This window comes from Polyodon spathula, chromosome 5 (assembly GCF_017654505.1).
Source record: "Polyodon spathula isolate WHYD16114869_AA chromosome 5, ASM1765450v1, whole genome shotgun sequence".
NCBI lineage: Eukaryota > Metazoa > Chordata > Actinopteri > Acipenseriformes > Polyodontidae > Polyodon > Polyodon spathula.
This window is the reverse complement of record NC_054538.1, coordinates 32,466,664-32,480,157: the sequence shown is the minus strand read 5'-3', so window position 1 is coordinate 32,480,157 and position 13,494 is coordinate 32,466,664. Positions and strand designations below refer to the sequence as shown.

The window sequence follows — 13,494 nt, the reverse complement described above, 5'->3', positions numbered from 1 at the left end:
GTGTTGATGCCATCAAAAAAACAAGACAGAAATTTGACCCAGATTACAACTACAGATTACATATTTTAACAGATTACAGAGAACAATGTTTTAACAACCCTTAATTTAAAGACCATCAGTGAGAATATCACCAACTCACTTTTTTTTTTTTTTACTTGTCACCTAAATTAATTGGAACCAGGTGAAAAGAATAATATAACCTAGTCGAAATGACAGCACAGGAAGCTACAGCTCTCTGCTTATAAAGAAAGGATATAACATGGACAGGAGCTATGCGAAAAAAAAACACATTACCATAGGAACATTTTTTCCACCCCACTGCTTCCTGACACTTGACTCTCTAGAGTTGACTACACATTGTGATACACATTAAGATCCGTCCGTAGAGATGTTGGAAACCTTTGTATTCCAGATTTTTTTTCAGTACTTTTACCTTTCGTTTCTCTTAGCTAACTTCTGTCAATGACTGAAGGGGTACAGTCAAGCCCCTTTAATACTACTTCAAATGGATTGAGCATGAATGGTGACAAAAGGCAGAGCTGACTTCATCTGGACTTCAGCAATAACCTGACAGAACTGGCATTAAAGCAAAGAATAAGTGGAACAAGTAGGACTGTATTTTACTTGGCTTTGCACTGATTATAGTAGTCATCGTTAATACAAAAAAGTGTTTTTAATACAGAAGTCTATTACACTGTGCATGAGGAAGCAAGAAGTATAGTTCTATATACTGTATAGAAACAAAAATAATCCTATTTTCAGTATACTAATAATAACTTACAGAAAGAGTTCTGAAACAGTGATTGTGAGGTTTCAGAAACATTTGCTGTCTAGCACATTTACACATGTATGGAGTATGTATTTCTCGAAGGAAACCCAATCAATTGCATTTGCATTGATTATTTACTTTTTTGTACTGCAGTAATCTATATGGGCATATCTATATCCCCACAGGTAAATGAGGTACACTTCAATGAATAAACATACTTAATTAGTTGATTAAATCCAAGTTTGATAATCATGTTCTGTATAAAAGCGACATAACCGAAGTTATCAAGATATGATTAAAACATATGTTCAAAACCTATCTCAATCTGATAGGTTTGCATATACTATAAAGCTATTTATATCAGGTAAAGCTTACATGTATGCAACATATATTACGTTACAGTTGAGGTTGCGAGGTTGCTAAGGAATACAAGCTTTTTAATGTCAAGTCATTAACATATAGTTCTGTAACATTATAGTGCTATGGGCTTTGTGAATTTTCCTGTCGTGTGTAAACTTATGCGAACAACAAACCATCACTGGATAGCATCTTTGGCAGAGCAGATGCAATTCATTCCAAAACAATTTCAAATATACAATACTGTGGAACACTCCAGTAGTTTGGCTCTTTGTGGGTAGGAATGTTCCTTGCCTTACAGAGGGTCTTTGGAGGGGACGGTCATCTGTGTATTTTTCTTCTAGTACTACTCACAGATGCTTGTAGTTTTAGGTCCAATTTAGTCTACAAAAATGATGGGAGTGTGTGGCAATGATGCCCCGCCCCTGATTATTTCTATGTTGTATGTTGCGTGTGGTGTGTTAATGTTGGTATATAGTCATTGATACATGGGATATAATAGGGGTTATGCACACAAGTGTTTAAAATGTATATTTGAATTTAGGCATGAGGATTGCACAGCACTTCACGTGCAGGTAAAATGTAATAATATGTGAGCACGGGGAATTGCATTTTATTAATTCACGTGCAGTTGTACTGAGACTCCAATTGAATGATTGATTAGCAATCGAGTCTCGGTACAGCTGCATAAAAGCAGCATGTTTTCACTCACTCGGGGTTGTGCGTTTGGTGCATGGAGAACGGGATTGGAGAGGGAGTTAATAATAATAGTTAAAGCAAATCATAATTTCACTCACCGTGTTTGTCTGTTTGTCCACTGTTTGGTAGTGTCTGTTTTGTTTAGTGTTAATTCGTTTTGTTTGTCTGTTTATTTTGGCCTCACGTGCCGTGCGCTGTTTTTGTTACAACCTTTTTATTTACTGTTTGTTCATTTATTAAATGCTGAGCAAAAGGAAGCGCTCAGCTTCACCAAAACTCCACCTCTCTGTTTATTTTGTGTTGGTTCCTGTTTCTGGTTTGACGTCACCCATTGCAGCCGTCGCTGTGACAGAGTGTCTTCAGGCATTGTACAGTAATTCTCTTGATTAACTCACTGGCGTTTTTATCATAGCAGACACTATACTTCACTTTTTGTTTAGTTCAAAATAATTTATAATTTGGGGGTCTATTCAAATCTAAGTGCTGCTGTTGTTTAAATCATTACAATAGTGTCTTCCTTGGTATTTTATATATTTTTTTAGACTGACAAAAAAGAAACTTGTTTGCAGTGTAAGATATTTCTCAATTGGTACAGAACGGATTATATTTATTATCTAAACATTGCCAGTATTGGAGTCTCTCACTGTTTAAATTAGTGTAGTTGACTACAGGGTGTCCGATGCAAAAATTTAAAAAGTAAAGCAATTTCAGTAAAATACGATGTCACCGCGTGTCTTAAATTAAACTGTACAAGACAAAAACTGTAACTGCACAATGATAAGGGGAGTAGTGAAAATGGCACTGAATCTAATAACTGTTTTAGTAAACTGGAATTAAAACTCGTAGGGACTAGAGCTAAAGAGGTCACATTGGGTTGTGATACCTTGGTCAAAAGCCACTATTAAGTTAACAGAATGAAAAACCTGAACAGTTGCTATGGTTAACAAATTTGACATTAATTAAGCTTAGAAAAAAGACTTGGGGGCTGATTTATCAAGATTGGCTCCATCAAGGACATTTTATTTTCAGTGTCAATATATAACTACATAATAAATTATACTAACTGGCAGCTTTGAATTGGATGCAAACAGTCATGCTAAAAAATCCCTTACCCCCTGAGATGCCATAGCTTGAGAATTCTAGGGCAGGAGAAGGCGCTGAATTTACATCAGTTTAGAGCAAAGCAGAACCTTTACACCAAGATGTAGCCCTCGTCCATGCAAAGAGTACACTGTACTCTTTACAATAATAAGGCCAAGTTTTTATTTATTTTTGACTTGTGGGTGTAATACTCATAAAATCACCTCAGAATTAAAATAATAAAATAACTATATAAAAATGGTGGCAAAGCACCATTTTTGTTTTATTTTCCCTAGATGGCTTACATAACGCAGTTACAGTAAATAAGTAAGCAAATAAAACTAACCAGAGAACACAAGAAAATGATTAACCCGATTGCTCTCGTTCTATAGTCTTGCTTGTACATAAACATATATTTCATCATATGTACTGGTCTTATAAATAGTATAATGGCACAGTAGGTAAATCCCCTCAACCACAGCCTCTGAGTAAGCCTTTAAAAGCAGTACCTGGACATTGTATAATAATTCAATTGAAGGTGTATTTCAGTAAGGATTTTAAAAAATAATCAATCAATTTTTTAACATCACTGTTGAAATTAAAGCAATTTTATGACATCTGCCTCTTTTTAAGAGTCTGCAATTCTTATTTTTAAGCAGCTTTAAAAAATCATTATGTTTGCGGTTATGATGGCGACAGTGATAATCATTTTAAATTGATTTTAAAGAAATCCATACACAGTACTAGAATTGAGATTTATCATTGAACCTCAGCTTTGTATTATTAAAACGGAAACATATTGTGGATTTCAATATCAGAGTTGTAGGTTTCATCAACAATATATAGAGGTCAAAGTTGTAACTAGTTTTTTCTATAAATATGATTAGTTTTAAAACTATGGGTTTGTGAATTGTGGCCTTTCCTTGTGTACAATAAAACACAATCACCTCAATATAAAACAACTAAATGTATTGTATTTGGGCAATTATACTACTAAACCTTATCATTGTTGTGGAAAATGTTAAAATACATCTGTGTCAAAAAGCAAAATCCATTTGTTAACTACAATGGCACTTTCATATTTTTTTTGTTGTTATATGGTAAATGTATTTTGTTTTTGTTTTTTTATAGAAAAAGTATTACAAGAACCAAAAAATATACATATATTTACTGTTGTTTGGCGTTAGTCTTATGCAACATGTTGTAAATATATATGTAAGTCAACTTTACAAAATGTCATAATCCGATTTCCAGTCATTGCAAAAGCATTTGCGCGATTGCTAGCCAGTCATGTTGTTATACTGAGAGATCGTCTTACATGTTTTCAATGGAATAGTGAACATTTATATGACCCTTTTTCTTATAAAAATCAGCGTTTTGCTCTTTTCCTCTCCTCCTGCATTAGACTGGTATTCCAGTAATTCACGAGGTTCAATACATTCCCCCGGTTTAGAAACCCTCCCCCATTTTAGAGCCAGTCTGCTCATATTTCGGATGGAATGGAACTTTTCGGTTCTATAAATTTCCATCAGTTCGGCGTTTTCTCCGTTGTGAGTGTGTGTGTGTGTGTCTATATATATATATATATATATATATATATATATATATATATATATATATATATATCTATATGTGTGTGTGTGTTACTGCTTTATAAACAATATAGATTATTATAAAGCAGTAACATTATTGTGTAAAAATACTGTATGCCAGAGCTCTCATAGCCAATGGACATTGTTTACATACACAGCAAAAAAGCCGCGTTTTTCCCAACGTACTACAATGAAAATGTTACAAATCAGGACAACCAGCTGCTGCTAACTTTCTCATCTGGAAAAGCATTTCCTTTCCTGTCCTCATCATTTCTGTTAAATTTGCTTCCTTTTTTTCTCCAATCTTACCAATTTCAGCCACCCTCAACGTCTCTGTGCGTGCGTCAGGGAAGGAGCGTGGTATCCATACGCAAAGTGCTTGTGCTGAAAGAAAAAAAAGCAAAACAAACAAACACAAAAAACATTTCTACTGTTCGCACCTCACCCCGAAACACCCATCTATTGACAAAAAAAGACTAGGGAAGATTTAATGGATGGGCAGGGTAGTGGAAATTGTGGTAGCATTGGTGTTTGTTGCTGTGAACTAGATTTGTAGCGCGGAAGGCAAAGTGGCCGGGACCACTTCCTCACTCTGCTTGTGTGTTGGCTGAATGGAGGAGGAGAGACTCTTCCTGGTGAATAAACAGTGACAGCTATAGGGCAGATAGTAATACCAATTTAGCACGGGCACACACCTTATACTTCACATTAAAACAACACAAAAAATGGCTTCTGACAGTAAAGTCATCGCGCAATTGAAATCTGGTGAGTAAAGAGAGATTTCAAAGCATCGGCGAAGGGATTCTTTATTCCAAAAAATGCCCCTGACGTCCCTCCTCGTATGTAATAGAATGTGTTTTTTTCCCCTCAACAGAGCTGTACTTCTTAATAGCCCGATTTCTGGAAGCAGGACCCTGTCAAAACGTAGCTAAGGTGGGTAAACGTAGATTTTAGGCATTTTTAGAAATTGGAAGTTAGGTTTATGGATAATTTAATGATTTTATTTGCATTTGCAGGTCCTGATAAAAGAAGTGGAGGAGAAGGAGGTAAGTTCCAATGTGCTTGCATTGCGTCTCGCCGCACTGTACTTTCTGGTGTTAATTTCAGTCAGAGGTTTAATTTAATATTTAAAGTATCCAACTGAGCATTTGTTTGGGTAAAAAATTCACTGAGACGTGAATGTAATTTCTTTCCAGTTGCTTCCGAAAAGAATAGACTGGACGGGGAAAGAGCATCCCGGGACCTATGAAAATTTGGTAAGGAATCCCTATAACTGAGAGAAACTTTTTTTAGGGAGCAAAATATAAATTGAATTTCCCGCAATTTCTAAAACAGAAAAAAAAATGTTTAAAATAGCAACAAAAAAAAAAACACGCTAAATATTCTGATTAAATGACTATGGGGAATGGGTTTAAGATGTATAAGGGTGCTACTTTGTGATTTTGGTAGCCGACATGTCGAAAAGATTTAAATAGTTTGGAGAAATGTACGAGAAATAAAGATACGTCATTAGTGTTGTTCTGTTGGAGCAGAGAAGGACCGAAGGAGGGAGGGACTAGCGCTGGCGGTCAGAGCGGGGATCACAGATCAGTAACTAGAGATGGAGGCACTCTACTCAATGTAATGAAGCTGCACCGTTTAGAAATACACAACATGATGGCCAACTAATTAAAATAAGGCATTATGATTTCACAAACATGTATCTACAAAGCATATCGACATTATTTTAAAGGGGAATTGCACATTAATAATTCTAGTTAGAGGGCAGACATGTGAATTGTTTTGGTGGAAAGAAACGATGCATCTCTCGTGTAGAAGGGGAGGAAGACTTTAATTCCCTCAATAAAGATCACATAACATAAATACATCTTAAATATGTAGTGTACATGGTTTCTTTGGAGTGGATTACATAATCAGAGTCGTGACTGGCTGGCAGAATTATTGCAAGTAACAATAATATGAAAACAAAAAAACAGCTGACACCCAAAGAGCTTTGTGAGGCACGTTATAACTTTAAAATTGTATTTTTTTTAGGGTTGGAGAGGGGTTATTAAAGCACGAAATGAGGTTATTTTGTTTTATGGTGTTTACACTATTATGGTGTGTTTTTTTTTTTTTTTTTTTTTTAGTTTATTAATGCTGTAATGTGAAGTCTGTTCTGAGTGAAGGCCTGTATGGTTGCAGATATTGTTTAGAAAACGATATTGTCAATACCTTTTATTGACAGCGGCAATCTTGTCCTTAGTATTTATTAACCTCGGTAGGAAATGAGTATGTTTTTTTTTTTTTTGGCGATATTGTCAATACCTTTTATTGACAGCGGCAATCTTGTCCTTAGTATTTATTAACCTCGGTAGGAAATGAGTATGTGTATGCTGAAACAGGAAACTACTTTTAGGTTAAAAGCAGATCGCTCGATCAGATGAAAAGCCTCAGCGTCAGCTTGTCTTGAATAATGGTCTGTTTTTTTTTTACTTTCTGATTGTCATTATGAGATGCGTTAAAAAGGGCACGCTTTTAATTTTGTTGAACAATTTTCAAATGCCTAGGTAGGTAGACTTCAATACTGAAGTAAAATCTGCATGGAATTAATTATTTTTTTTATTTTTTTTGAGACGTTCAGTTTTTGTTACAATGTAATAATGCATCCGTTGTTGCATGCTTTTAAATCACCACAGATATAGTGTTATTCTATAATTATTTTGCTTGGCATTTCACGACATTGTTATTGTTTATATCGGGAGATTTGGAGTCTCGTTTTAAAAATGAAAAAGTGTGGCACAGTTTTTTTTCTTGAAATCGATAATATTGAAAATCTTGCAGGATCACATTTTACTTGCTTACAGATAATTATAACTAAATGTAATTCGAACAAATTTGACGTAGTGCAGTGCTCTTAGCGATACACATACGCCCCAGACGTTAAACTGGTTAAACATTAAATATGCATTGAGACAAAGGAAAGCAAACTTTACAAAATGTCACTGGCCCAACTGCAAATAAGTGAGTGTTGTATGATTGCTTGCAAGTCAGACTAGTTTCACGCATTTTCTCACGCGTGCTTTTTAAGTCAATAATGTGAAGGCTGAAATTCAAAGCCCTAATTGTAAAGCCGATGACAATACGACATGTTTTTGTAGATGTCAAAGCTTTTTTTTTTTAATGACTGAGGGAACTTTCTTAAATTCCTGTTTATTTTAATTTATTATTACAATGCAGAGCAATAGACATTTCTGACAACTGTCCTTAATGAGTGTTGCTCATTTAGATTTATAAACATTTTTTTCACCTGGATTTTTTTTTTCAATTATTTTTTAAAATGTTTTTTTTTGTGTTCCTTTTTTGACTGAACCATTTTAAAGGTTGCTGTGGTATACCGTTGTAACTACGTAGCAAAATGCAGTAAAGCACAGTGGGAAGCAAAGGGAAGTTTGTTGCCTCACTGCTGTGCTGAGAAATTTCCAAAATGTTTAACTTGTAAGTCTGTAAACATGATTTAGATTTTCTTCAGAATTTTGTTGCAGTAAAAAACAGTGGCATAGGAAAAAAAATAAAATAATTATGAGAATATAATTAATAAAATAAAGCCCAGATTTTTTGTTGTTTTACAAACGAACAAACAAAGTTAATTGAGTCATGTGATCGTGCAACTATTTAACTACATTAACTACAAATGTTGTGTATACTGGATTGTAGTCTTTTAGATCAAGTTGTCAGCAATATTACCTATATGAATGGGACAGAAACAAACATTGAATACCATAATCGTGCTAAAATAGCCATCGCATTTTATTACTAAACTCAAAAAACACCAAACGCTCTGGTGAACCTGTCTCTTAACCCTTTAACTGGCTCGGCCCAAACTGCGCACGCTCTCTTTACCGTGGTTTTTCTCCTATTAAAAGAATGGATTGCTTTAAAAACTGCACTACCCACAAGCCCAGCAATGACGCTTGTATGATACGTTTTAGTAAAATGTGAATCTACTGTGTGAGTTTGTTATTTGTACTGTTTATAACTGTTACATTTCATCAATAGCTACAGAAAAACATTTAATTCCTGGTAACTAACTGGAATACTCAGAAGGGACATAGAAAGTATCAGTGGTCCCACAAAGTAACTGGAGCAGAAACTCAGAGTAAAATCTTAAATGCTATTTAAAATATCCAAAGATAATCTATGTTAAATTTGTTAGTGTAAATATTTATAACACAAATGTAACAAATAATAAATGAACAATTTAGTTATTTTACAGTCCTGCGAGTGTTATATTATTTTTGCTTTCTTCTTCTTTCTGTGGTTTGGAAACATATTTAATTTTTCTGCTGGACCCTTTAACCTCATAAAGTGGATGCATTCAAAAAAAAAAATTTTTTTGCATCTAAAATGTATATTTGATACATGATATAAACAGTGACACAAATACTTAAATAGTCCATCAGACAAAATTCCGTAAAATCCACGTTCTATTTTAAGCTGTTCTTAAATTATATTTGTATATTTTTTTGTGCTGTTGAAATCTGCTACTATGAATTTCATAATTCCTGAAATGTCCTTACAGTAACTGGTATTCTGGTAATTCCTTTATCTAGTCCACTAAGCAAATAGTACTTGATTTCCTGGGGCATAGCTGTTATGTGGAGTATGGCTACTAAATTGGGACAACAAATAAGCAGCCTGTTGTTGGCACCACAAGTGCAGAATTATCATCCAGACCACATAAACTGAGTAAACGTACAATAAGAGACTTTAATTTCCTGTGTCAGGCTTGGAGATACCAGCTCCCATTGATGTAGAACAAGTGCAGATTTCCACCTAGGTTTAAATAGGACATGTGTCTTAAAGTAAACCATGTAGACACATTCACATTTATACAAAATACAGATTGAATGGAATATTCCTTAAAATAATATTCTGTACAGGTTCAAATGAAGTGCACAATGCTTTATGGATTTAAGAGAACAAAAACATGCTGTACAGCTCACAAGCATCTCTTCTGTAAGAACCATACAGCTGTGTCTGCATTTGTTTCAATGCTTTACAAGTCTACTGCTGTTTTTTAAAGCTTTTATTTATTTATTTATTGTATTTAAACAGGTAAAGATTTACAGACATATAGCTCCAGATCATTTGCTGCAAATATGCCAATGTATTGGACCCCTATTGGAGAAGGAGATTCCACCAAGTGTACCTGGGGTGCACTCTTTACTGGGAGCGGGCCGCCAGTCTCTGCTTCGCACCAACAAAAGTATGAAATCTTTCATTTTAAAATGTATTTATATTTTAATTATTATTATTATTATTTTTTTTACATCAGTCCTTTGCCAGGTTAATACATGTACTCTTGTTTGAAACAGGCTGCAAACATGTTGTTTGGAAGGGATCTGCTCTTGCAGCTCTGCACTGTGGAAGACCCCCAGAGCCACCATTAAACTACGGATACCCGGCAAATATAGGTAGGATTATTTTTTTATATACTGTAACACACATACTAAACTACTAAATATCATTTAATTTATTGTGGCATATATTGTGGGGACATTTAATATTTATAAAGTATTTTTTTAGAATCGGTATTTACCCGTAGACGCTTTCCGTTTTAATGTTTTTTTTAACTCTGTCCTCCCTCAGCTGGTGGGTTGATATATTTTAACAACAATTTATAATTACATAAAAAAAAATTTTTTAAAAAAATATATATATATATATATATATTTTAAATTTTCCACAGTGGAGACCGCCTATGGAAGACGACTAAATGGGAGTTACAGGCTTGGACAACTTGTCCCCACTGCTGTCTATCAGCATATGAAGATGCACAAACGGATTTTAGGGCACCTGTCTTCAGTTTACTGCGTTACATTCGATCGAACAGGCAGAAGGATATTTACAGTAAGTAACTCCCTATACAAGTGTATTGTGTTTACTAATACAGTTTACTATTTCACAGGTTGTCAACTGCATTATTTTGTGTCATTATTAAGGCTGCCAATTTTACAATTTTTGTTTTTATAAATCTGTAAACCACCTGCAGTAAACTGAAAGGTATCAATGGGCTGGGCCTTGTAAATTTAAAAAAAAAAAATGTACGGGGGAGGGGGTGGGAATGCATATCGCACATTTTAATAAACTGAGGTGCGAGAAGCTTGGTAACTGTGAACCTGTGGGTAGCAGTGTGCAGTGAAAGGGTGATGCAGGTTTTCCAGACAACGACAAACGCAAAAGAGTTCACAGTTCAAACCGCTTTATTTTCGCTGGGTTGCGTGTCAACAACACTTTTTAAATAATAATACCCACGGGCTGTACACAACAATGTGTATTGCACCATGCTTAAAAGGAGGGTTACAATCTCGAACGTAAAATACACAAAAAAAACACATACTTTCAACACAGACGCTATGGTAGACGAAACAGTGCGTGCTCTCGGTGCAGTGGGGTGCAGGTTGCCAATGGTGCTTTGTGCAGTCCGGGTTTGTGTGCTGGCCTTAAGCGACAGCTCCCGAATACTTTTGCCATCTAACAGGAACAAACAGTAACAATTAGATAGGTATCAAACAAACGAGCACGAAACACTCATGATCCCACAGCCCTTGTTTCCTCTCATCAGCCACAACAAAGGAACCGATTACGGTGTCACGTCCCCCTAAAGTACCCTCAGCCCCACCCCCTCCGATAACTAGTTCAATCACGTCTCCTCCAATTCATGACTGAAATTTTGCTTACTGTACTAGGGTGATGACTCCTGGTACCGCGACTTGTACCACTCAGTACAAGGCACGCAGTTCCTGTTGTACAGGTCGACAGGGAGATTGCTGATTATGATTCATTCGCTCTCTGTCACAGTAACAAATACACTAATAACTTAATTGAATACAAGTGCTTGTAAGCAAAAAACGAGTGAGTACAGACATTAAAGTTACTGTTTTAGTGTCTTAACAAGTTGTATTTTAAGCAGTTAAATATGATAGCAACTAACTAATTCCTGTTGAATTTGGCAACCAATTTTTTTTTTTTTGGGCTGGAGCCACTGGCTTCTAAGGCAAAAACTTTTGTCTGGAGCCCTGATTTGTGATTTTGTTTTAAAGAAAGGTATTTTCTAGAATAAATGGGAAACAAAAGCAAAACGGGCTGTGAAGCTAATCTGACCAAAAGTGCTTTACCAGTGTTATTGCAAACACTTGCACAAGCAAATGAGACAATTGTGTGATTTTTACGTTTTATGCTTAATTTACAATCATGATACGTATCTGTGACAAAGTGCCCGCCCCTGTGTATATTATCTGTTATGTTGCGTGTGGTTTGTTAAATGTTGGTGTATAGTCATTGGTACACGGGATATAAACGGGTCTGTGTAACACAAGTTTTTAAAATGTATATTTGTGTTAGGCATGGGATTGTACATCACTTCACGTACATTTAAAGTAGTTAATATGTGAGCACGAGGTTGCACATAATTAATTCACGTGCTGGGATTCAAGTGAATAATTAATTAGTAATTGAATCCCAGCACAACAGTATATATAGATGCATGTTTTACTCACTCGCGGTTGGGTGTTCGGTGAGTGGAGAACGGGATAGGAGACGGAGGTAGAAATAACAAAAGTAATCGTTAAATAGAAGCTCACCGTGTTTGTCTGTCTAGTCCGTTTTGTTTGTCTTTTTGTTTTGGCAACGTGTGCCGTGTCCTGTGTTTGTGTTTGTTTGTACAACCTTTTTATTTTCTGTTCTGTTTATTAAATGCTGAGCGAAAACATTCGCTCAGCTCCACCAAACAACACCTCTCTGTTGTTCTGACGGTATTATAAATGCATAGATGGAGAAGTTTTGAGCTGTATGAATGGGTTTTTAAATAATTTTTGAGACGGCTCAGTGAAAGTGGCTTTAGTCGCTACATAATTTAACATTTTGAAAAGTGCGTAATGTGCCTGCCCATCTAGAGCCTTAAAACAGGGCCCAGTGATGGCTTCATTTTCTGCAATCTTCTGTTCAGATTTGGAATTGTCTTTTCTCCACTCTTCACCATCAGATAGAGTAGGCAGGGTGTGCAATCCCACCCCTATCACTTCTGATTGGCTAGCTGTGGGAAAATCTTCTATTGGTTACAAAGAAACCCAGAAATGGCTGCCAGGAGAGCCTGGGAATGCACAGACTAATCTTTTAAATTTAATGTATTTAAATTTTTTGTAAACTAGCAAATAAGTGATACTACTTTCTTAATGCATGAACCTGACATTTAAATGCAGCAATCTAGTAAAGCTACAGTAATAAAAACACACCGTAGTCACTAAGGTATTGGCGGATTACAAAAAAATTGTGTTGTGTAATTCATAAAATTAGTCAACTTTGTGGTCAGATGGGTACAGTACGTGAACTTTACTGTTTAGAAGCATTTCAAGACAAACCTATTTACATTTTTTTTTTTGTTAGATTTGAACAGAAGCGATATTAGTTATTTATTGGACATGCACAATTCATTGATTTGTGAAACAAATAAAACATGAAGATTGTTAAATATGTTTCTGATATAAAATGAAATACAGACTTCAAATCTCATGGCAATGCGTATGTTTCTGTATGAATTCATTTATGGATTTATTTTTTAGTGAGAGTAGTGCAAGGAAAGAATTCAGGGTCAGGGTATGAAACCAGGATCACCCTGCTGCAACAGTGTTCCGGTTAGCCATCGTGAGACCAGATGTAAGATGAGGAAAAATAGCTGTAAAATGATGTACACTGTTAAATAAGTGTAATATAAGTAAACAAAAGAAACACATATTTTGTCTTTGTAGGATTTGATGGAGCCTGCTGTAAATATAGCATGCATTTTGGTAGATAAACAGTAAAAAATGCAGAGAAACCTGGCAGGTTATACAAAAATCAGAGTTGTGCAAAGCAGCAGTAATATTCGGCAATGATCTCAGATCTGTGATGCAACAAACTAAAACACCAGTACATTACGAGTTGGATTCAGCTTGTAGGGAAATAGTGGGGGGGGGG

At 35.4% G+C, this 13,494-nt stretch overlaps 1 protein-coding gene across 1 annotated transcript in view; it reads left to right on the top strand.

Moving 5' to 3' along the window:
* The first annotated feature begins 5,105 nt into the window (after window positions 1-5,105).
* The window catches only part of LOC121315852 (PH-interacting protein-like), a 100,140-nt gene continuing 91,751 nt past the window's right edge, over window positions 5,106-13,494 (top strand). Inside the window, exons 1-7 of the mRNA XM_041250349.1 lie at window positions 5,106-5,262; window positions 5,372-5,430; window positions 5,514-5,543; window positions 5,694-5,753; window positions 9,595-9,745; window positions 9,855-9,953; window positions 10,229-10,389. Coding sequence (XP_041106283.1) covers window positions 5,223-5,262; window positions 5,372-5,430; window positions 5,514-5,543; window positions 5,694-5,753; window positions 9,595-9,745; window positions 9,855-9,953; window positions 10,229-10,389 — 600 coding nt within the window. The 5' untranslated portion in view covers window positions 5,106-5,222. The remainder of the gene's footprint in view (window positions 5,263-5,371; window positions 5,431-5,513; window positions 5,544-5,693; window positions 5,754-9,594; window positions 9,746-9,854; window positions 9,954-10,228; window positions 10,390-13,494) is intronic.